General features: G+C 40.6%; 1 protein-coding gene across 6 annotated transcripts in view; it reads left to right on the forward strand.

Annotated features, from left to right (window-relative positions):
• The window catches only part of LOC116236404 (glypican-5-like), a 432,491-nt gene that overhangs the window by 14,626 nt on the left and 394,049 nt on the right, over positions 1 to 23,816 (forward strand). For all 6 annotated transcript variants that reach the window (XM_090146956.1, XM_090146957.1, XM_090146953.1 and 3 more), the window contains exon 2: positions 12,822 to 12,983. In XM_090146956.1, coding sequence (XP_090003082.1) covers positions 12,822 to 12,983 — 162 coding nt within the window. The remainder of the gene's footprint in view (positions 1 to 12,821; positions 12,984 to 23,816) is intronic.

Here is a 23,816-nt window from a genome sequence, read left to right on the forward strand (position 1 = left end):
CCACAACATCCCTGGGCAGCCTGTTCCAGGACCTAACCACCCTCCTAGTAAAAAACTTCCCCCTAACATCCAACCTAAATCTTCCCTCTTTTAACTTAAAACCATTTCCCCGTGTCCTGCTATTATCAGCCCTTATGAAGAGTTTACTCCCCTCCTGGGAGTAAGTTCCCTTCAGATATTGAAAGGCTGCAATGAATGGTAGATCCTGTCTGAGAAACCTGATTTCATTCTATGACAAAGTGACCTGCTTAGTGGATGAAGGTAAGGCTGTCAATGTGGTCTACCTGGACTTCAGTAAAGCCTTTGACACTGTCCCCCACAACATTCTTGTGAAGAAGGTGGCTGCCCACAGTTTGGATGGGCGTATGCTTTGCTGGGTGAAACACTGGCTGGATGGCCAGGTCCAAAGAGCTGTGACCAATGGAGGTAAATCTAGTTGGTGGCTAGTCGTGAGTGGTGTCTCCCAGGGCTCAGTACTGGGGCTGCTTCTGTTTAACATCTTTATTAATGACAAGGAGATTGAGTGTACTCTCAGTAAGTCCCTCAGTAAGAGGGAGTGTTGATCAGCTGGAGGGGAAAAAGCACAAGAGAGGGACCTTGATAGACTGGATCAGGCAAACTGTTTGAGTTTCAGTAGGGCCAAGTGTTGGGTCCTGCATTTTGGTCACAATCCCAGGCAACCTTACAGGCTTGGGGAGGAGTGGCTGGAAAGAGACCTTGGTGTACTGCTGGACTGTTGGCTGAATATGAGCCAGCAGTGTGCCCAGGTGGCCAAGAAGGCCGATGACATCGTGGCTAGGATCAAAAAAGGTGTGGTGAGCAGGACTAGGGAAGTCATCCTGTCCTGTACTTGGCACTGGTGAGGCTTCACCTCGACTTCTGTGTTCAGTTTTGGGCACTTCAGTACAGAAAGGACATTGAGGTGCTGGAGCAGGTCCAAAGAGAGGCAACAAGGCTTGTGGAGGACTTGGAGAATATGCCCTACAAGGAGCGACTGAAGGAACTGGGGCTGTTTAGTCTTGGGAGAAGGAGGCTGAGGGGAAACCTTATTGCTGTCTTCCAATATCTGAAAGTTACTTACAGTGAGAGCGGGATTCATCTCTTCTCACTGGTGACAGGTGACAGGACGAGGAGAAATGGCCTTAAGTTGCACCAGAGTAAGTTTAGGTTGGATATCAGGAAACACTTCTTTACAGAAAGGGCTGTTAAGCACTGGAATAGGCTCCCAGGGAGGTGGTTGAGTCACCATCCCTGGATGTGTTTAAAAACTGTTTGGATGCGATGCTCAGGGACGTGGTTTGGCAAAGGGCTGTTAGGGTAGAATAGTTAGGTGTGGGTGGACTTGATGATCTTTTCCAACCTGAGTGATTCTATGATTCTGGGATATGGTACATGATGGATATTGGATATGGGAAGCTGTTAGTATTTTTTTTTTTTTTTTGCCTATGAGTATTATGCAGTTGTGTTGCACTTTTCAACACACTGTAGCTTGTAACAAGCACTAAGTTCTGCCAACTGTTCTTGCAGGAGCGTGCAGATATGCCAAGGAATAGACGAGGACAGGGGTGTGGTGCCAAAATGCTGATACAGCACATGGAAGTTTTTATTTCTTGTGAATGCTCATGCTGAATGAGTATTCAACTCCAGTTCAGTTTAGTCATGTATGATGAGCTCTTTTATCTTTTCTGTGCTCTGGGTTGCCTTCCAACAGGACCTGCCTCAGGTCCAGTTCATGACAACACACTCTAGTATTACATCACTGTCACTGGTTTTGACTGCAGTAGAATTCTGAGAACTGAGGAAAGGAAACACGATGCAGAGACTTTGTGATGCTGTAGACTTAGTGTTGCCTCCTTTAATTACTTATCGTGTCATGGGTGATGGAGCTGAAGAATTGATTTTAGTGAAGGGTGTTTATCTAGTAATCAGCTGTTCAGTTTTGGTTCAGCTTCGTAAACAATTACTACTTTGTGAAAATAATGTAGAGGTTCTCATGGTGCTTTTCTCGGAGGTTTTAGAGTTTTCCTTCTTTCTTCTTCCTAAAAGTAAGTAAAATGAAAAAGATTGGAATCCTAAAGAAATAATTTCAAATACTGGCATAATACTGACAGAAACTATCAAGTAAACTTTGCTTTCTGCCATTGACTTAGGTGCTCGACTTCAGAATGAAAATGGCCATCAGATCATAAGCTTTTGGGTTTAGTGCTGTAAAATTAAATCTTTGGGGAAGGGTGATACATGTTTAAAGGAAAGAGAATGTGTTATTGGAACACTTTGGCTTCATGGCTTTCAGGTAAAAAAGGCAGAAATGGAATTCAAATCTGAGCAGAGTGTCATGGAATTCCTCACTTCTGCAATTATGTTGTTCTTTCCAATTTCCCTTTCTGAGGGTGGTGCCTAAAGATCTATAAGTTCCTTATTTCTTCTTGATTTTTCTTAGCTTTGGTTTCCTCTTCCAGTCTAACACTATGATACTTGTAGATTGACAGCTGTAATGAAAAACAGTAAGAAATGAAACCCACCATGAATGTATCAATGTCTTTGAAATGTTCTGTGCTATACCACCTTCTACAGATCCTACCATAGCAGGTAAAGCAGTTCTTACAAAAAGAAGATCGTGTGCCGTTGGTAGAACAGTTGGCATTAATATCTGAATTATTGTTAGCCTTCAAAGTTGACATGAATGAGGCAATTCACTCCTCTCATAAAGCTATTTTTATTTCATCTTTTGGTAGAACCTAAATAGATGGCCTTGTATTTATTTGCATTCAGAGGTTTTCTTTGTAATAGGGCTAGAAACCTACAACATTCATTTATGAACTTCATTTTTTTCTGTAAACACTGTAATCCAGAGAGAGTTACATATCTCTATTTTAGTTCAGGCTTTTCACAATATGTGGTTTCTGTGGCATTTTCCTGGAAGTACTGCATGTCAGAGTTCTATGACAGTGCTATCCCCACTGGAGAGAAGTAATTGAATTGTTTATTGTTGGCTTTAGATGATACAAGGTAGAAAGTTTTTCTTATATTATTTTCTGGTAAGAAACAATTTTTGCATGTTTATGATTCATGGTGAAAAATTGTATGGGATTTTCAGCTGTGAATGTGGTGAGGTATAATGAAAGATGAGTGATAGTAGGTAGGTTTTCGTAAAAATTTGTGAAAGTTCTTGCAACTTTTCTTTCACCTCTGTATTGCAATTATATATGCTGTCCAGGAAAGTTAAGGAAGGAGTTGGCATTATACTAAATAATGTACAAATCCACTTGATGGAGACCAACTGATCTCTATCAACCAGACTGCTTTAAAATGTTCTTTATGCATCTGTCTATAGTTGAAATAAAAACATAAAAACTAGAAGGAAAGAAAGATGAATCCTCAACGAGTGTAGATTGTTTGACTTGGCATGCACTGTGGAGTTGGTAAGCCTTTGAGCATTCACAATCATACACTCAGCAAGTCTGCCAGATAGGCTCACATTTAAAGAATTTTTCTCACTTAGCATTGCTGGGAAGTCATTTTATTTAATCAGTATTAAACATTTAGTTGCCTATTTGTGGAAGTGCAGGGTCTGAAGGTGGTGGCCTTTGTGCTCTCCCATGGGCAACACAGGTAGTCCTTGCCCTGTGCAGCACCTGACACTTTGCAGTCTGAGTCTTGTCTCTTACATCAAGGCAAATAATCTGTTAAGAGTAATTTGGAAGAAGGTGCCAAAGGCAGATTAGGGAGTACTTATGGGGCTTGCATCAGAGGAGTGGTAACAAACATGAGGTAAGCAACAGGGGCTGCAACAGCCACAGTGTCTGCTTCAGCCCCAGTATAGCCAGAATTTCTGAGGAAACAACCAAGAAAACTGTGGATGTGTGTCATGAGAAGGTCTCTGCCTGCAGCAGCTCATCATCCTTGTAGGAAAGATGTGGCCATGGAACTGGACAAGTTTCTTGTCTGCACTGCTTTTCCAAAACATCCCACAGGCGTGCAAGTGGTTGGAGAAGCTGAGTGGATGGCTTTGGGGAGGAGCAGAAGAGGGCCTTGTTTGAGAGGCTCAGAGTTGGGAAGGAGTGAACCTGTTCCAGCTGTTCAGTAGTTTATGTTCCTGTGAATGGAGAGACGTGAAATTTAGGGCATAGACATGTTCTCCTCCTCAGTCACAGGCATGAGGCAGATTCCATGAGTTTCAGCTAAGGTGGAAAAATCAAAAAGTATAGGCGTGCAGTAACTGAGGGTGTTGGGCAGAAGATGGTTTGCAAACTAGGCCAAAAATCAAAATTCAGGAGTGATGAGGACTGGGCAAGCAACAAAGGGAAGTGGAAAAACCCAGACAAAAAGCACTTAGCAACAAGCTGAACAATTCAGCGTTGTGTAGATGCTATCCTTAAAAGTTCCTGCTCTGGAAGCTGACCAACGCCAGTGCTTGATGGTCTCCAGCTGTCCTGCAAGCTTACTGATGCTAACAGCTCCCTGGAGTCATGGCATCTAATGCTTCTTGCTGTTCCCCTTCCTTTTCTTTTCAAGGTTTCCCACCCCCCTCGAATTTGCTGGCATAGTTCCAGTGAAATCAAGACATCCTCCTATTTTGTCAGCGTTATTATTTTTTTTTTAAATGATTTTGTTTAGATCTATTCAAGAACTCTTGAGGTCATGCGAGTATTTTTGACATGCTTGAGTAGATGGTAGCTACATACCCTATTAATTACACCAGTAGATTATCTGAGTCAGGCATGTCCAACCTGTGCCCTGTGGGCTGCGTGTGGCCCTGCACAGCCTGTGATGTGGCCTCACAAGATCATAAACTTTTAACATTATTCTGTGATTTTTAGTGATACTTTTCATGAGTTGGTTGCACGTAGCTCTAGCATGGACTGCATAGGCAAGAGCAGAATGCTGTGGAGGGGAACATGCAGTTCTGTGCTAACTTGGCTCTCGCACCCACCACACGCACTCAGGTCAAAACCCGTGTGCATGGCATGCTATGCGCTCTTGTGCTGCTTGGTGAGTAAAGTGCACAGATTACTGAGAATAATATTTCAGCCTACCTGCACGTGTGTGTGCCTTTGTAGACACACATTTTTTGTTATTTGGCAGACATCTAATTTTTTAAATTTAATAATTAAACTTTGGCAAATATAAAATTGCCAAAAAATAATCAATCCATAAGACTTCCGAATGCAGACTTGTAGAGTATAATGTCACTGAAGAAATGGCTTATTTGTTGCCGTTAAAGTAAAAAGTACATTAAAGCCATTTTCTTTAATCTTTGCCAACCTATCTGGTGTAGCTACTGATGGTGCCTCAGCAGTGGCTGGTAAAAAAGGAGGACTTTTCAAATCTTCTACTGGATGATGCAGTTGCCACCAGCAACTCATGTTTGGTGAAACACTGCATCTCATGTCAAGAAAATTTATGTGCAAAAGCTTTAAAAATGGATAACGTTGTGCAAATTATTGTCAAAGCTGTGAATTTCATAAAGTCCAAGGGACTTAATCTTTGCCAATTACAGGAATTCCTTATATGTATGAATGCTGATTATGGGAACATCATTTACTTTTCTGATGTAAGGTGGATAATTCAGGGTAAAATGCTAAAAAGATATTATCATTCACGTAATGAAATCAAGTGTTTTATGGAATCAAAATGAAAATTTGTGCCAGAACATGGATAATGGTTCACAGATTTAGCATTTTTGATGGATTTGGCAGCTCTTTTAAATGAGTTAAATATTCGTCTTCAAGGTGAAAATCAGCTTGCATGTGCTATGTTTCAAACCATAACAGCATTCAAAATGAAAATTAAATTATGGCAAGTTCAGATTTTGGGAAAGAATTCTAAGCATTTCAAATCATTTTCAGCATTGGCTGAGCATAGTCCTGGGAACAGCAAAAAAATGCAGCCTTGCTTTCTATATTGATAAAGTAATATAAGAATAGAATTCAAGATTGAAAAAAAAATTTTTTGGGGGGGGTATATTTGCAACTCCCGTATATTATCTGCAAATTTTCAAATAAAATGTATGGACTTGCAGTCAGAAAAATTGATCATGTCACTGTAGTAGAATATTATATGCACCATGTTATTAGAGAAAAATATCCCATGCTTCACAATCACACCTCGTTCATGTCATCGCTTTTTGGCAGTACGTACAGTTGTGAACAACTGTTTCCAAATACAGGGAGAGAAAAATGTCATCAAAAATCTCTGACGAGCACCTTGAGAACTCACTAAGAACTGGAGCTGCTGCCATTGAACCAGGCTGAGTCATTACTTTCACAAAAACAAGGTCAGATATCCCACTAGCATTTTGTTTTTGTTGCACTCTTTTTTTAACATTTTAATTAAAAAAATATTAAAAGTAAGATCAGTTTTGTTACTTAAGTATTTTCAACTACATTAATATATACATACATATCCATACATGTGTAAAATAATATGTGTCCTGAGATGATTCATCTTCACTCAGTCTGGACCAGGCAAGCCGAAAGATTGGACACCCATGATTTATGTGGTGCTTGATAAAGCTGGACGTGTTTATTCCTCTCAATTATTTGAAGTCTGGTGACATAGCTGCTTTTGGCCATCAATGATGCGTTAGTGAGTCTTTGTTATTCTAAGAGGGTAAGGTTCACTAATCATGTTAAATAATATCTCTTTTAATGTACAGTAAGAAACAAGGGACTATGGAAAAGGAATTTTCATGACTTGTATTTTTCAGGTTCAACTTGTATACTGTCAAGCTGTGCTAACTGAGAAGGGGCAAATTCAAGTTCTATGCTCAGTGCTGCGTTGGTATTTTTTTAGCTTTCTGACTTTAAATATTATTTTAAAGAAGCCTTTATCAATGTTATCTTTATTTTAAAGCTAATTTTGGGTAACAGAGTCTCTGCTCCCTGTAGTCTACCTGGATGTTACCCCTGGCTGAAAGAAGCTGTGGGTTTATAGGGTTAGATGCTGTTTAACATGCTGCACTCATTTGCAACAGTGCACAGTGCTGTGCTGACATCATTCGCCTGCACTGCTTATTAATCTTTCTAGCATTTCCTGGCATGCATTTCTTCATTTAAATGTAATAACTAAGGTATTTAAAACACTGGTAAATCAAATAGTCACACTTAGAGTGTGTATGCATTGTGCTTGGTGAGCTTAATATACTTGGAGAGTTTTTCTAGTGCAAAACCATTCAAGTTGCAATGCGACTGAGCTGCATTTGCTGCCAGGTGAAGTTGGCTTGTGTTCTTGTGGATGAGTGTTTCTTGATGGTGGCCTTGCTGCTGTAGGTAATGATGGGTTTAGCTCTTGTGCCACAGCAATGCACATAAATGATTTTACAAACTTCCCGCAGTGGCTGGATCCTCTCTTGCTGGTGTGGCTGTGCAAGTGTGGGCTTTTTTCATGTGTGAAGTAGATAGTTGCAAGGGGTGTGCTGGTTGGAAATTTCTCTTTCTCATTTGATTTTGCCTCCTCCTATAGATGAGTAGTTTTTAGTTACTGAATTTTCCTCAGTCTGAGGCAGCAGCCATAACAGACGGGTGAGTATCAGACTGAGAAAGTGTTGGCTCTTGTTGAGCTGGGCCAGACTCGATTGAGGTACTTCTGGCATGATGAGTCTTGGGGTTTATGAAGACATTTAAAACAGTATTAAAATATTGGGTTTTGGATTAGATCTTTGTTTGGAAATACTGTTGAAAAGCTTGTCATAATATGAAAGAGTAAAAGCTTTCAGAGGATGGATTACACTAAGTTTAACTTCTGATAGTGCTTGTTCAGGAATATTCTGTACAGTGGATGCTATAAGCTGAGTTTATACAAATCAGGACTTACAACAAAATTCTGAAAGAATGTTGTTTAGTGTGTGCTAAAGATCCAGCTTGCTGCATTCATAGTATAGCTTTTACAGTGTGTACAGCATTTTAAAGATGGCAGGATATTTGACATCTCTGCTGCTGTCATGGAGTTATCTAGATCAATCTATGCCTGTGACAGGGGATGCACAGGCCTACTGCCCCCTGGCCCCAAAAATGGAAAGGGAAAAAGGGAAGGGTAGGGAGATGGGAACTGGGCTCAAAAAACAAACAAACAAAAAAAAATCAGCGACCGTGATCTAAGGAGGGAAACTTCTTTTACTAACTGTGATATCGAAATACAAGATAACACAATATAATACAATCTAATTGAAATTGAGGCTAATAAATCAAATCAAATAAGAGAGAGCGAGAGAGTTTTCTGAAACTGAGGAAACCTACTTTGAACTGAAGGCACACGGCTTAGAAGCACATCCACACCCCCTGCCAGGCAGCGAGTCAGAGAGAGAGCAAGATCCCATGACTTCCTTTCTCCTGTGACTTATCTTCCTCTCTGACCATGAGGTCTGCTGGGATATGTAGTTCTTCTTCGCTTCTGAGAGCCAGGTATCCAGCAAGTTGTCAGTCCACAGAACTGGAGTATTAACTCTTTAATTTCCCGTGCTTTGCATGATATTATGATGTGGAATACTCATAGAAAAAAAATTACAAAACCGTGACAGCTGCCTGTTTGAAACACTGTTAAGCTGCAATGTCAACTAGCAAAATGAATATGTATTTAGCTTTTGTTATTGCTAAATTACAGGCCTCTTTGCTTTTGAGAACTAACATGTACACTGTCAAATAGCTTTGTCAAAGGCCAAAGTCACTTTGACTTATACCAGAATTCAGAGTGGAGCCCAAAAACTCTGCTAATTTAAAACAAACAAACAAAAAAAAGTAACCAAACACCACAACAACCTCTGCAGCTGACTTCAGTAGTGGTGGCCCTGTTAACACCAGGTAGGGATCAGTGGTTTTATGTGCATTTGGCACTTAAATAATTTATTCTTGTGATAAAGTGGTGATGCCTCTGGCTTGTATTAAGTGCTTCAGGGTTTCAGGAATTTTGGGTAGGGATTGTTGTTGCTTTCTAAAATGCTTGTGGTTTAGGCTCCAGAGTAGTATAATTTTTCTTGCTCTAAATATGACCTCTAAATTTCAGAAAATACTTCATCCAGTTTTTTAGTCATTGCTCCATTCTTCCAGGTACCACGGAGTAGAAACACAGATGAATAGAGATACTTGCACAATAGGTCAAGTGCAGGTGGAAGATGCCTTTTGTGCTTTCATTGAGGAAGAATGGGTTTGCTCCTGCTCTGTTCCTCTAAATCAGGGATTTGATGTTACAAATTGGCATGTGCTACACTGTATTAGCTTGTAAGTTGTTCCTGCTGTGACTGTAGGTGTCCTGAACAAAGAAGTGAGTGGAAAGTCCAACTCAAGTTGCAGGTGAAAGGCCTGTGATTCTTTGTATCATAATGACTTTAAGGGAAGGGCTGAACTAGATGACTTGCAGAGATTCCTTCCAAACTGACTTATTTTACAGTGACATAAAATAATGAGCAGCCTGGGGGGAAACAGTTATGAAAATCCTAGATAGATATTAGCAGAATAAGATTTGAAATAATGCTATTAAGTTTTCTACCCTATTTCATATTCATGAATGTTGCTTTCTCTCTTCTCTTTGGAGTACAGAATAGCTTTGCTCTTAAACTTGAAGGAGTTTCCCATTAAGGTTTTCTCTCTGTTGATGATCAGCTGTGCTTGTGAAACATGCCCCTCGGTCACCACTGGATCTCAGTGTTCTTCACCAGTTTTCTTTCTATTGGAGAGTATATTTTGCATTAAGATGAGAGATAAGATGAATTCATTTTAGTGACAGCGTTATTAAAGACTTAAAGATAGAAATGTCGGTTCTAATTGAATCTCAGCACCCAGGTTGTTATAGTAGCGAAAACTTTTATTAGGTTTCTATAATTGTGTTAGAAGTTATAGCCCCAGGCTAATATTGAAGCAAGAGAAACTGACAGGTTCCATGCAATCAGTCCCAACCTGATAGTTCTGTGAGGGGAGTGGGACTTACTCTTAGCTGGTCTTTTAAAGCTTCAGCGCTGTCAGGGGCTTAGTGCTGTCTCTGTGAGTGCCCTCTATATTGCTTTTGCTCTGGACCAGCATAATAAATGAATCTTCTGGCTCCTGGAGTGTTCTTCTGAGGACGTAAAGGGATTGGGAGTCGCAGGAGTGTGGTTTCAGCTAAAATCTCTGTACTCACAGTTTTCTGGAAGAGATGTGTGATGCCTCGATGCAAAGAGTATCAATGGGTGCAGAACTGACATCTGTGTGGCTTCCTTGTGCAGGTCATGCATAAGGGGCACCGTGCTTTGAACCATTCTCATACAGGTCTGAGCTTGGTAAAAGTCTTTCAAAGAAGACCTCAGAGGACTGCTGCAAGGGGAAGTGTTCTGCATAGCAGCCTGACATTGCAGAGGCTGAGTAATACAAGCCCTCTGCTCTTGGACCTAGTCTTTAAAACAGTCTTAGTGGCTCAGCAGTCTGCACTATAATGTCACATACACTCCATGCTGCCAGCTCAGAAGTGGTCCTTTTCTGACCTCTGGTTCCATGTGACAGAACAAACATATGCTCATGGGGCAAGCAGGAATTAAAATTAGCCTAGCCAAGAAGCTTATTTCAACCCTAACCAGTTTCTCTAGCACACAAGAGCAGGAGAACATGCTCAGTTGGTCGTGACTGTTCAGCCCTCCTGCTGCCCTTCCAGCGCCGGCACAATGTAGTCACATCTTTGCAGCAACTCGGCTTGTGTGGGCAGAGTCATCATTCCTATTCCTACAATTACTTCCTAAACTGATGCAAGTCTGCCTCCAGAACAGTATCTTGAACGAGTGCAGTCTGTCACAACCATTTTTTGTTTCATGAACTGGAATCAAAATGTAGGTTTATTGAAATGTTTCACTTTTGGTTTTGACTTTTTTACATAAACTAGTTGTGCTTTCAGGAGAGCTGTTGAAAGCTAGAAGGAACATTTTCAGATCAAACATGATGTTTTCAGCAGTTATACTTTTTGGCAAGGCAGATTTGTTGAAGCTCCTCCCTGTGGTTTAATTCTCAGTGAGCTGTTGGCCTGACATTGACCCTGGGCACATCTTCTTTGGATGATGTGCTCAAGATTTTCAGAAGGTCTGGTGTACCCTGTTACCTATTTCTTATTCAGCTGTATGTGCCGTCTTACTGTGCCTTAATCTGCATGGTCAGATGGTGATGATGGCTCATTAATGTTTGTGTCCTGAGTGAAATCCTTGAGAGGAAGGCATAGTTGTGGACAGTCGTGCCCACTGGTCACAATTCTGTTGATTGGAGAGAGGCCAACAGCAGAGATCCCCTTGCTGCTGGTGGGCCCGGGGCCTGCTGGAGCAATGCGTGGTGAGATGGCCAATGCTGATGTTGTGCTCTGTCAGGTATCCAAGCATCCATTCTCACCTCTGTGAGGAGTTTGTTCTGTGGTGAGCCCAAACCTCCCGCAGCCTCTGGCCTGGGGGAAGGGGCAGTTCCTGCCCCAAAGCTGTGCAGGGGCAGGAGAAAGGAGGTGCAGGCAGCTGTGGCCTGGGCCCACGCAGCCCAGCAGGCCCCACCCTGCCAGCCACCATCTTCACTGTGAGGTGGAAGGCAGGCAGCTCCAGACATGTGCTGTTGCAGCATCTCATTGGGAAATTCTTATCTTGATTTGCTGATGATCGCATTGGAAATGGTTCCTTTCTAATATATATATATGTTATGGCTATTTTGTTTGTAGGTTTTTTTTTTGTTTTGTCTTGGGTTTTTTTGGTTGCTTGGATTTTTTTGCACATCTGTTTTTAGATTTGCTCTTACTACTTAATAGATACTTGCGGATTTTTTTTTTGTTTGCTTTTTTTTGTTGTTGTTCTCCCCACTTAAAATGTGTGTTACGTGAAGCAAAGGAGTATTTCTGTCTTCCAGAACTTACTGTCTCCACGGATGTAATACTGCATGACAAATAGTCTGCTGCAGCACTGTAATGCAGATTTCCTTATCAAGCATACAAACCTTAATGACGTACATACATACAAAGACAAAAAAATGAAGAGAAAGTAGAACCAAAAATAGCCCACAAAAAGTTAAGAAATTTTTAATAGACTTTCAAATTTTCTGTAGTTTCAAGGTAGGAATGACTTCAGTGCTTTTGTTAAATATAGTTGAGCCATTACTTGCTTTCAGAAATACTAAGGTTACTGTTAGACAGGCAGAGATCTGCCTGTGTATGGTTAAGCTTATAACCAGGCCTTTTCTTTTAGTTTATGTAAATACCTGTTGATGTTCAGTACTGCTCAAGCTCAGAAGTTGAAGTACTTCCCACTGGCGCTACATAGCACTTGTTATATATAAATGTAGCATCATAGTTTCTTATCTTTGGCCCTACATAGGTAAACACAGGCTGCCACAGAAATGTATTCTATTTTGTGGCAACTATTGGTGCTTGCTTTTCTGTTTCTGTTTTTTTTTTGGAAATCTGATTCAGAAAGGAGTTAAACATGAGGAGAACTAGAGAGAAATGGAAAAAAAAAATGCCACCAAGTTACCATACCTTTTGGAAAACGCCAATGCTTTTATTTATTTTTAACTGCTTAGATGTTTACAGATGTTGAGAGCTTTTCACTAATGGAGGAGACCAATAGGAGGTTCCTTGAAGCGCTGCACAGTGCATATTGGATTCTAATTTAAACATGGTTTTCACTCAGATGTTAAAAGGTCTGATGCCTTTAGCATGAGTTGTGCAGTGGATGTGTTGCCCCTTCAAATGTGCATCTTCAGTGATTTTGCTGTCCCCTTGTATTTAGGTGATTTTCTGTCTGATATGTTTTGCAGGAAATTTTTTAACTTGGTTGTTGCTTTCATGTTAGGAAGCATTATTTATTTTAATGGTATTTGTTCACTTTCTTTTAATAGAGTCAGATTTACAGATCTGTCAAGATAGAGCACCAACATGCTGCACCAAAAAAATGGAAGAGAGCTACCAGGCAGCTGTTCGAAGAGAGAGGATGCAGAGTATCCAGGCACTCAATTTTGAACTGAAGTACATGATTGTTGGCCATACCACAGCTTTTCAAGGTAGGAACTGTTGAAGTACTGCAGTCCTGTGAAGAGCAGCTTGTAAAATTATTCTGTACAGATGAGAGAAAAGCTGTTTTGATTCTTCATTTTTGTTGCACTGCACACTGTAGTCATTGGCTTCTTGTTTACTTCCCTGCTCTTTAATGATCTTGCCTTTAGGAAAAGGTGAGAGTGTGTAGTCTTGACTGTTAAATTTAAGTACCTGCCTAAATCTATTTAGGAAGAGAATGGCCCTTATTCCTGAAATCATTTTAAAAAAGGATTTATGTGGATTTTTCAAGGCATTTTCAATTATCATTTAAGTGCCTTATAGTTGTTTATGCCTTTTGATACTCTTATGTTGTCAAACCATTTAGAGATGTAGAAAGCTCAATTGAAATTTACTTTTTGAAGCTGAAGAATGAATGCTCTAACTGATGTGTAAAATGAAAATACAGTTTTCTCTGCTTTTTAAAATGTTTTACTGCTTACCCGGTCACATGCACAGGCCTGTTTTCTGGAATTATAGCTGCACTGTTGAATGTGAGCACATGAAGGATTCTGTAGTGAAAATCTGTTCTCATAACTCATGATGTTTTCAAAGATGTTTGCTCTAACGTGTTCATACTGGTTTCTTTAGTTTCTTCAAACCATTATTGTTCAATTAAAGGGAGGGAAGTGATTGTGTGATTGTGTAGGATTGTTCATTATTAAGTGTTGCTCACTGGACTTTCTCTAGGAAGGCATTTAAGCATCAACTGTAAATGTTAAATGTGAGATTGATTAAATCAGTTGTTGAGTGATTAATCCAGCTTGCTGACTTCCATGAGACTAATGTGCTTTATTTCATCTTTCTACTATGCTGTATTTAGTGCTGAACACCTTCATGGAATGGGTTTTGAAAACAAGGCAGTAGTTATTAAAATACTAAAATATAAACTTTTGATGTCTATATGATTAAGCTTGTTGTTACAAGGCATTTTTTAAAATCAAATAGTAGATTTTTTTTTTTTTTTGCTTAGTTTCTTCCATATTTTAAAAAGAAGTGACTGTTAGTGAATAAAAGATATCATATTGTAGTGGCAGTGGTAAGTCATGGCCTGAACCTATGGATCACCTCGTGGGAAGGCAGGGCCAACCCAGGGGAGCTCAGATGCATGCAGTGTACTGAGTGACCAAAAGGGGTGGAACCAGGATGCACCCCCTCCCGGTCGTCATTTAGGGGTTGGCAGAGGAGGTAAGGGCATCTTTTGCTGGAGATCCGTGCCTACCTGAGGTCTTCCAAAGGTAAGCAGCTCTTTTATTTCGTTTCTGTATCTGTGGCTGCTGCACTTAGTCTCATTCTCATTTGCTGTAGCCAAAGATTTTGCCACCCTGCTGTTATCATCTGATTATAGCATTACACATATTATCTAAAGTTCACAGTAATTGATGCTGGATGTCATTAGAGATGTGTAAATGCAAGGTGAAAAAAATCTGCTTTTGATTGCTTACTTCTTTTTTCTGTTCTATACCTTTGAGTAAAAAATGGCATTTTGGTTTATTTTACAATCAGATTTTCTAAATGTTTTGGTAACCCCCATGAATTAAAAGTTTGGTTAGAGAGCTCTCTGGAGGAATGCTGTAATAAAAAGGTCCCTATGTTGAAAAGGTGTCTGTTGCCATTGTTAAATGTTGGTGAGTTATTCAAGTAATCTTTTAGTATCGTGACAGAATAGAGAGAAGGTCAGAATAGATTGACCTACCAGCCCCTTTAGGTCAAGCCAGTGGCTGTATGGTCCATTGCTGAGGAGACCTTTTGATGAAATGAAAGTAGTAGTTAGACATTTCACACAGTTTAAATTTACAGGCATGTCCCAAAAGTGGTTAAATAGGTGGTTTGTAACTTGTTACGTCTGGCCTGCTGTCTATGTTAGGTGGAGCATTCAGAAATGCAACTTTGCTCTGTTGTGTTGGGAGCTGTGTTGTCCTTTGGTATTGTCCCAGGTGTCAGTGAAAAACCTCTTTCTCTATCTTGTGTCTTAAACATTTTGTTGCTACACATAGTACTGTGTGAGATACTTAATGAGAAGGAAGATTTTTTTTTTTGTGCTGAATTAACTGTCCTTTTCGTCTGTTTTGGTTTGTTGCTCTTTTGAATGGTGAGAGTGCTAAAAGCACATTTGAAATCTTAACAACAATAATTTCCTTATTTCAAGAAGCTCTCAGCTGCATTTTAGACATCAGGTTTCTTATTGCAATGGGAACTAATCTGGACTTGTGAAAAATAGCAGGTTTTTTTCTTTTTTTGTACGTGGTGGTGTTTACTTGTATGGTTTTCGTGCACAAAGCTTTCTTTTACAAACACACATACACTTTTTGCAGTGTTAGGAACACACTCGCCTTCAGTAGCATTAGCATAGTCAAAGCAAAGCACTAGTTAGTTCTCTTAACTGCTGATGGGGAAGATACTTCTTTAAAATTTTTTTAAAGGGGAAGCATTGCTCAAACCTTGCTGAATTGTTTAAGGAAGATAAGGGGAGGCAAGATTTGCAAGACAGGGGTAGGGAAGATAAGGCTTAAAGGATTGCATCCAGCCAGGATACGCTATTATTGAAAAGAATGTAACAGATAATTGCTGCATCCTTGTGGTTTAGGCTTAACCCAGACCAAAGTGAAAAAGGACAAGTGAAAGACATAGAACTTTCATCCTACAACCCCGGAAGATTATCACCACATCTCAGTACACATGTGGCTAGGGGTGGAGAATATGATAATAATGATAATATTCTCTCAGATGTAATTGTAATGTCCCTCCTACTTGTGGCATATATATGACTTGTCTTTATAAATAGTTCTTGTTGGAAACATCCAAATAATTTTTGTCAGGACGGTATCTCTGATAAAGCAGATTTTATTCGCGATTGCAATGGCGGGCGTCCCGCAAGCAGGAGCGCACCTATGGACACAAGATGACAGTCTTTATACCCTGTTTTTCCCTTATCCATCCCCCTGCCCTGTTTCCCCATTGGCTGGGTACTCCAGGTTCACAATCTTATCAGTTGACGTTTGTTGATTCGTGTGTTATCTGGTGTAGCCATCCTGTTGTTTCCAAGATGTCTCGGTGCTATTGATATGGTGATTGTCTCCGAAGTCTTCGTTAAACAAAGAGCACCGGGGGGGCGATGATGGCAGGCCTTCAGATGTCTCTTCAGGGCTTCCTCGGCATACCATGCTTTGTTCTCTGGTTTGATCTCGTGCAGGATCTTCTTGCAATGTGTGTGACAAAATATACATATATACACCTATATACAGAGCATGCATTCCTGGGAAGGTTTGTCTAGAGGATAAGCGATGTAAACTATCAGAGTTCTTCCCCAAGTTAAGTAGAAGGACTCCCAAAAGGAATTATGACAACAGAGTTCATGAAATAAAAATATTATCCAATTCTAATGCAGAAACAACATTTGATTCCCACAATTCCCCCTTTTTTCTTTTTTCATACACTGTTGATTTCTGCAAAAAAAATTATTTTTTTTTTTTAAGTTTCACTTTCATAGACATCTCCCTCTTCTCCACTTTCTTTATCTTAGGAGATCCTATTTTTCCAGGCCATCCTACTTATGGCATCTAACTGTTCTGCAATTCCCTTTATTGCACTCTTTTGTATAATTTGTAAATCTCCACTGGTTATAACAAATGTAGTTAATCCAATCTACATTCTTGTTGATCATCACCCATCAGGACAGTGACTCAAACCCTGCAACAATTTGATTTCTCACCTTAAAATCATCAGGACAACAAAAAGTGAAAAGTTTAAATCCTTAGCTTGCCCACATACCAAACAATTATTGATATAAGTATGCTTTGCAATGATGTTTTTCACAAGAGATATAAAAGCATTTATATCAAATGCTGCACTTAATCAAATTAACATTTCTAACAATTATAAGAGCCCATATTACTGTCTTTGGATTCACAATTTTAAGGGTCCAGCTGACTTCAGTTCCCATTGTATTTGACGGACCTTCTTAACTCTAGTATGATGTATACACAATGCTTGTTCTTTAATTTTTACTGCTGTGCGGGATGTTAGCAGCACCTGGAACAGACTTATCCACCTTGATTCCAGGGGCGAATGTGAAAGACATCTGCTATATACATATAATCTCATGTTAAAATATTATGTATCAAGCCGTCAAGGCCTTGGGCTCTAGTTCCTAGAACCAGTTTCTCTATTTCCTGAAGTTGTTCTTGTAAACTTACCACATGCTCAGTATTTCATCCCTACCTGGGTAGAGGTCCTGTTTGTACAACATAAGGCCTTTTGTACAATATTTTGAAAGACTTAACCCCACTTTGGCTCTAGGTTTCATTCTGCTCCTAAGGAGAGCCAAAGGCAACAACTTTGGCCAGGATAGTCCAGCTTCCTGGCCCAGTTTTACAACCTGTGATTTAATTAGATAGTTCATCTTTTTCACTTGACCACTCGCCTGTGGTCTGTGTGATATGTGCAATTGCCAATTTATTCCCAATGCTTACTGATCTGTTGGACAATCTCTGCAATAAAGTGAGTTCCCTTGTTGAAGGGTATTGCTGCAGGACCCCCAAACCTTGGTATAATCTCCTGCAGCAATACTGTGGTTATTTCTTTGGCTTGATTGGTCCTGCAAGGGAATGCTTCTGGCCACCCTGAAAAGGGTATTTGTTAGAACTAGCATATACCAAAACCCTCCTTTTTCCTGGCAGTTCTGAAAAAAATCAATTTGCAATTGTTGTCCTAAAAGATTCCCTTTCCCAACAAGCCCCACTTGTACCCTGTTCCTGGTACTAGGATTGTACAGTTACTTTCTGATGTCTGTACCCCCCATATGTTTTATTATGTTCTCTTAGAACCAATTTCTGTAAAGTAATAAAGGGCACAACAATGTGTCCATCTGGGTATGTACCCACCTGTCAGCTTGCTCTCTTCCCTTTTAAATCACCAAATTCCTATCCTCCCTACAATATCTTATAGGTTCTGATTAAGGTTCAGATATTTTAAGTTTACCGTCTGGAATTAAAGCCAGTTCACCAATTTCTTTTCCTTCAGCTGCCTGTTTTGCCACCTGATCCACCATCATATTCCCAGTTTCCTGTACAGTGTCACTCTTCTGATGTCTTTTACAATGTATAACAGCCATGCTGCTCTTTGGTAGATTTACATCATGTGAATTTGTTCTCCATGTGTGTAAGAAAACCTCGCTCTTTCCAGATGGTACCATGAGTGGGTACCACCCCAAAAGCATATTTAGCATCTGTCCATATATTTAAGGTTCTTGTCAAGGCAGTTCTTTCAGCCTTCTGAGCAGAAGTCCCCACAGGTAATGATTTTGCTTCATTTACCTTGTCAGTAGCAGTTACTGCATATCCTGCCTTACAGTTTCCTTGTCTCACAAAGCTGCTTCCGTCAGTGAATTCAGGAATCCTCAGCGTTGTCCAACGGTTCCTCCTGTAGGTCTGACCAACTGGCACAAACAGCCTCCATGCAGTGCACACTGCTGGCTTGGAGGTAGCTCTGTGTTGGTGTTCTGGTTGTTCAGCAAACTGCTTCCTTCTCTTTGATCAGTGGTGCTTTCTGTTGAGAAACTTGATAGCCATTTAAATCAAGAAATTCAGCAAACTCACAGTCCACTGTACACAGTCCTCCTTGGTTACTGTAGTATCCATATACTGCAGTAAAGTTCCACTGTGAGATGGAGGAACCCAAATCTCAGGCTCACAAGTTGACCAGTTCTCAAAAATCACTGGGCTGTTCTCACAACCCTGTGTAACACTGTCCGGGTTAGCTGAGTTTTTTTTTTTGTTTGTTTGTTTTTTTCTTATTTATTTACTATTATTTTGTTTTAATTATTATTATTATTTTTTCCTTCTTCCCTTATTGGAGTTTTCCTATTCAAAGGCAAATAATTTTAGACTTTCTTTGGCAAAACCAGGCAGAAAAACAAAGAGGTGTACTTCAAATCCAGAACGGTAAACCCCACCTACTTATTCCTTAACTTGGTTAATAAAGATATACACCATGGGCTGTATATATTCAACATTTCTAACAATTGCCCTCAAATCTTGTACCAAACTATAGTTCTTGCCATCCAATTTTTCATTTGCAAGATCAGGGTGTTCTATTTAGGTTTCTATCCAATTAATAATCCAAAATTCAAAAAGTTATTTATTATTTCTTTTATCCTCCTACAGTCTTGTATCCTTAAAGGGCACTGCTTTACCCTGGTTGGGCTGGCTCCCGTCTTTAATTTAACTTTTATAGGGCTGCATTTTTGGCTCTGCCAGGCATTCCCAATGCCTGCAATCCTGTGTATACCTGATTTAGGATTTATGTAACTTCTGGGGGTACAACATTGCTTTTCCCAGTTTGTGTTAAAGCCAGACTTAAAATTTTCCGTCAATTGGTCTTGCTTGACACTTAGCTCCAATTTTCTCTACTGAATTTAATCTCTACATTCAACTGTTCTAATACATCATGCCCGAGTAACGGTTTTGGAGAACCTGGCATGTACAAGAGTTTATATATTCCTACTTGTTCTCCTAACTTGTATTTAATTGGTCCCCAAAAAGTAAACTTCTCTTGCCAGAGTTCCTACAACTATTACAAAAATCACCTACGGGTAATAATTCTTGATGTAGCACAGAGTAAGAGGCACCCGTATCAGAAAATAAACCCTTTACCCTGCTTCCCCAGCTGCTTTCGGTCCAGCGGGAGTGGAACTCTCCCCGAGCCCTTCCAGGCTCCCCCTTACCTCTTCTTCTAGGTAAGGACATCCCTGTTTCACCTTGCTCAACTTTGCCTTCCTCAGCCTGTGTTTTCCAAACCCTTTCCACTTTTCATACTTTCATCATTACTGAAATATAATGTTAGTAATTTCTGTTTCACATCCTCCCCTCCCCAGGCTTACAGTGCTCACACTGGGATATCGGTTTCCCGAGATCTCTGCAGATGACAGCTATTCTCACTTTCAATGTCCCGTCCCATCCCCATTCACAAGTCACACACCCTGCAGTTACAGCGGGAGGCTCCGGCCCCCAGCTCTCTCTCTCACTCCGAGGTGTTCTTACAAGCCGCGGTGGGGGGAGTAGTGCGGGGGATGTTCTCAACGACCCAAACTCTAATATCTCAAACTCACTGTTTTTCCTTAACCTTTTTGCCGTTGTTTTTTTTTTGTTTGTTTGTTTGTTTGTTTGCTTTTCCATAATTCCACTATTTGTACACCCTCAATTGCACATCCATATACCATTATCAATTGCATATCCATATACCATTACCAATTGCACCATTCAAGACAGTTTCTCCCACTGCCTTCAAAATCCACAAATCAAACCATACAGTTCTTCAACTTCCACAAACACCCAGCACTTGGTCTTGTGATTAGGGCACTCAATTATAAAATTGGTCCCATTACTCCATTTATGTTCCTGATTTCTTATTCAATATTCCCCCTGGCTCACCAGCAGTGTTTCTCCAGTGAGCAAAAATACAACCCAGGGGGTCTTCCCGGTATCACTTTAGACACCCTTTGTTCCACAACAGCCTCGTACATGACATAGCATAGCACAGCACAGCATAGCACAGCACAACACAACACTTTCACAACATAAACATTTAACAATCACAAAGACAATGACAATAATCAGTACAATTTATCCTCAGGATCCTTCCTCTCTCTGCCTCCTTCCAGGGCCCAACCTGCCCTCTGTATTCATTTTCCACACTTGCATAGCTGCCCACCTAATCATACATCTTTCCTCTCCAGTAAACAACATACCCAATAATAGACATCATTTCCATCCATGAGTAGAAATTTGGCCCCAGAAATTGATCTAATTGCTCTGCTACTCCTACAGGATCCTCAGTTAAGAATTTATTTTCCTTCTTAAAATTCCTTACTTCTCCGCTAGTGAGTGGGGAATTTACATGCCTATTTCCCCTTGTCCCAGTGGAACCTCCCGTAAAGGATACATGAGGGCATTAGTATGGTTAGTTTTAGGGAAGGGGAAATTTTCAGTATCTCTTTTACATTGTTCTAATTCTTTCCTGAGCCCAGCATGCCTTCCTTCCTGTAGAGTAACCCCATTTGCTTCCCCATTTTCTCCTTCTGAGCCTACAACTATTGCCCCTGGTGCTACATTGGGGTTATATGGGGGAGGTAGATTCTTTAAAGGATCCCATTGATTAGTTCTCTTTTCTAGTTCCTCCCCTCCCTGGTCCGGACCTTTCCTTACTAGTAACAGACTGGCTTCTTGAATCCAGCAAGCAGCGTAGTCTGATTCCTCCTTTGAAAAGGGGGTTTTATTCTTTAAATATGAATTCAGAATCTGACACACCAAATCTTCGTCAGATCCATATTCTGGCCAGAATATTGATTTTCCCTGTATTGGCTCTCTAGGCCATGTTTGTATACAATATTTAAGCATTTTTATTGATTTATTTATTTATTTCTCTTATCCATGTCCCTGGTCTTGGGATCATTTTCCAATTCTGAAACATTTTTCCCAAGGGGCTATCTTTAGGCACGACTTTGGAAACCTTTTTCCCCTGTCCTTGGGAGCTCCTATTCCCCATCCCTCCGGAATGCTACTGTGAACTACCCAGCCCACAGGTTACCACACTCCGATTCTCGGATTTAGGGCCAATCCCTCCGGAGCACCTCGCTCCGATTCTCGGATTAATAGGGGTGTACTGCTGGCACTTCGTCAAGTGTCCAGGGTACCGCACACCAACAGCTCCCTCCCGAGACTCTTCCTTTTACCAACACAGCCGCTTCGTCCGTCTCTGGCCGTGCCCCTCGCGGGACAACAGAACCGCAGATCGGGACTCAGCACTCGCTTCGCACTAAAAGTGCGTCTCAGTCACACACACTCACTCGAGTCTCCACCGACCCCCAAGGCAAGAATCAAACTCCCTTACCTTGGTCCGTGCACGAAGTTACCGGGTCCCCAGGGGTCAATACCCGTGCCTACCTGCCCCTTGGCTTTCTCAGAGCCCGTCCTGTATGTAACAGTCTCGGTTTCTTATCGGCCGTCCCAAGGAGTCACCTCACTACCCAGACAGGACCGCTGAAATCAGCGGGGTGCACCTATCCTGTCCAGGGCAGTAGGGAGTCCTCCAAAGAGGCGATAATAATCCCGGACGAGCCCCCAAATTGTTGGAAACATCCAAATAATTTTTGTCAGGACGGTATCTCTGATAAAGCAGATTTTATTCGCGATTGCAATGGCGGGCGTCCCGCAAGCAGGAGCGCACCTATGGACACAAGATGACAGTCTTTATACCCTGTTTTTCCCTTATCCATCCCCCTGCCCTGTTTCCCCATTGGCTGGGTACTCCAGGTTCACAATCTTATCAGTTGACGTTTGTTGATTCGTGTGTTATCTGGTGTAGCCATCCTGTTGTTTCCAAGATGTCTCGGTGCTATTGATATGGTGATTGTCTCCGAAGTCTTCGTTAAACAAAGAGCACCGGGGGGGGATGATGGCAGGCCTTCAGATGTCTCTTCAGGGCTTCCTCGGCATACCATGCTTTGTTCTCTGGTTTGATCTCGTGCAGGATCTTCTTGCAATGTGTGTGACAAAATATACATATATACACCTATATACAGAGCGTGCATTCCTGGGAAGGTTTGTCTAGAGGATAAGCGATGTAAACTATCAGAGTTCTTCCCCAAGTTAAGTAGAAGGACTCCCAAAAGGAATTATGACAACAGAGTTCATGAAATAAAAATATTATCCAATTCTAATGCAGAAACAACATTTGATTCCCACATTCTTAACCTCTACCTCATGGTGTGCAAGATAGGAGGGGCTACCTGGTTTGCACCCAGCATGTGTGCACAGTGCTGATTAAACCATACCTGTGTTATAACTGCTTTGTGGTTATAGAATTTTGATTTCTGTTAATACTGTACTGATGAAATCTCTTTCAAGACCAGTGTGGTACAAGAAGTGGATTTGCAGGAGTCTGACTTTTCCTATAGTGATAGGAATTAAATTTTGGTGGGAGGAGAGTGCAGCTTTTTTAGAGAGTGAGGGTGGTGGTGTTTGTTCATTTCATTTTACATTCCTATCATCTTATTTGCTTTCATGGAAGTCAAAAGACCAACAAAGGGCCAACAATCAGATACTACAAGTATTAATGAGAGAGCTTTGTCTTATGAATAGGAGTGTAGTAAAGCTTCCGTTAAGTATTCCATCTACAATAATGCCTGGGATGTCTTGATCTGAAGAGATTCTATTTACTTTAATTGAAAATATTACTTAAGTAATTTTGCCCACAGCAGAAATAAGACAATTTTCGCAGGTGCCAGAGCTAGATTTGCAAATTTGTAAGATTCCATTAAATATAGTGCAGCTGTAGGCAGTCTTGTTCTGTTTGGGCTAATGCCTGTTTCTGCATATGGTCATCCTTAGAACTGCAGTTTCATGCTGCTGTTTTTCCCGCTTTTAAGTCTTTGGTATTGGTGATGCAGTATTTGCTCAAACACTTCATAAATCAGTCTTTTGCTTGAACTTCTTTGTCTAATGCTGTTGCACATAATTAGGGTTGAAAGAGGCACGCTGACATCAGCTGCAGGGTTACTTCCATCCAAAAACGAACTTTTCTTTCTCTGTCTTTGCACCCATGCCTGCAGCATAGAAATGCACAGGGTGACCATTCAAACAAATGATCAAGCAGGATACTTTAATTTTGTGACTTGCTCTCCTCTTTGACAACCAGAATGTTTTCGTTTTGAAATTGCTGTTTGTTTTTTTTTTAATCCTAACCTTTTTTTAGACATGCATATAAGCAAATTTATTATTTTACCTTAAATTTGAATGGCTGTG

The sequence above is a fragment of the Phasianus colchicus genome, chromosome 10, assembly GCF_987193195.1.
Source record: "Phasianus colchicus chromosome 10, bPhaCol1.hap1.1, whole genome shotgun sequence".
NCBI classification, from domain to species: domain Eukaryota; kingdom Metazoa; phylum Chordata; class Aves; order Galliformes; family Phasianidae; genus Phasianus; species Phasianus colchicus.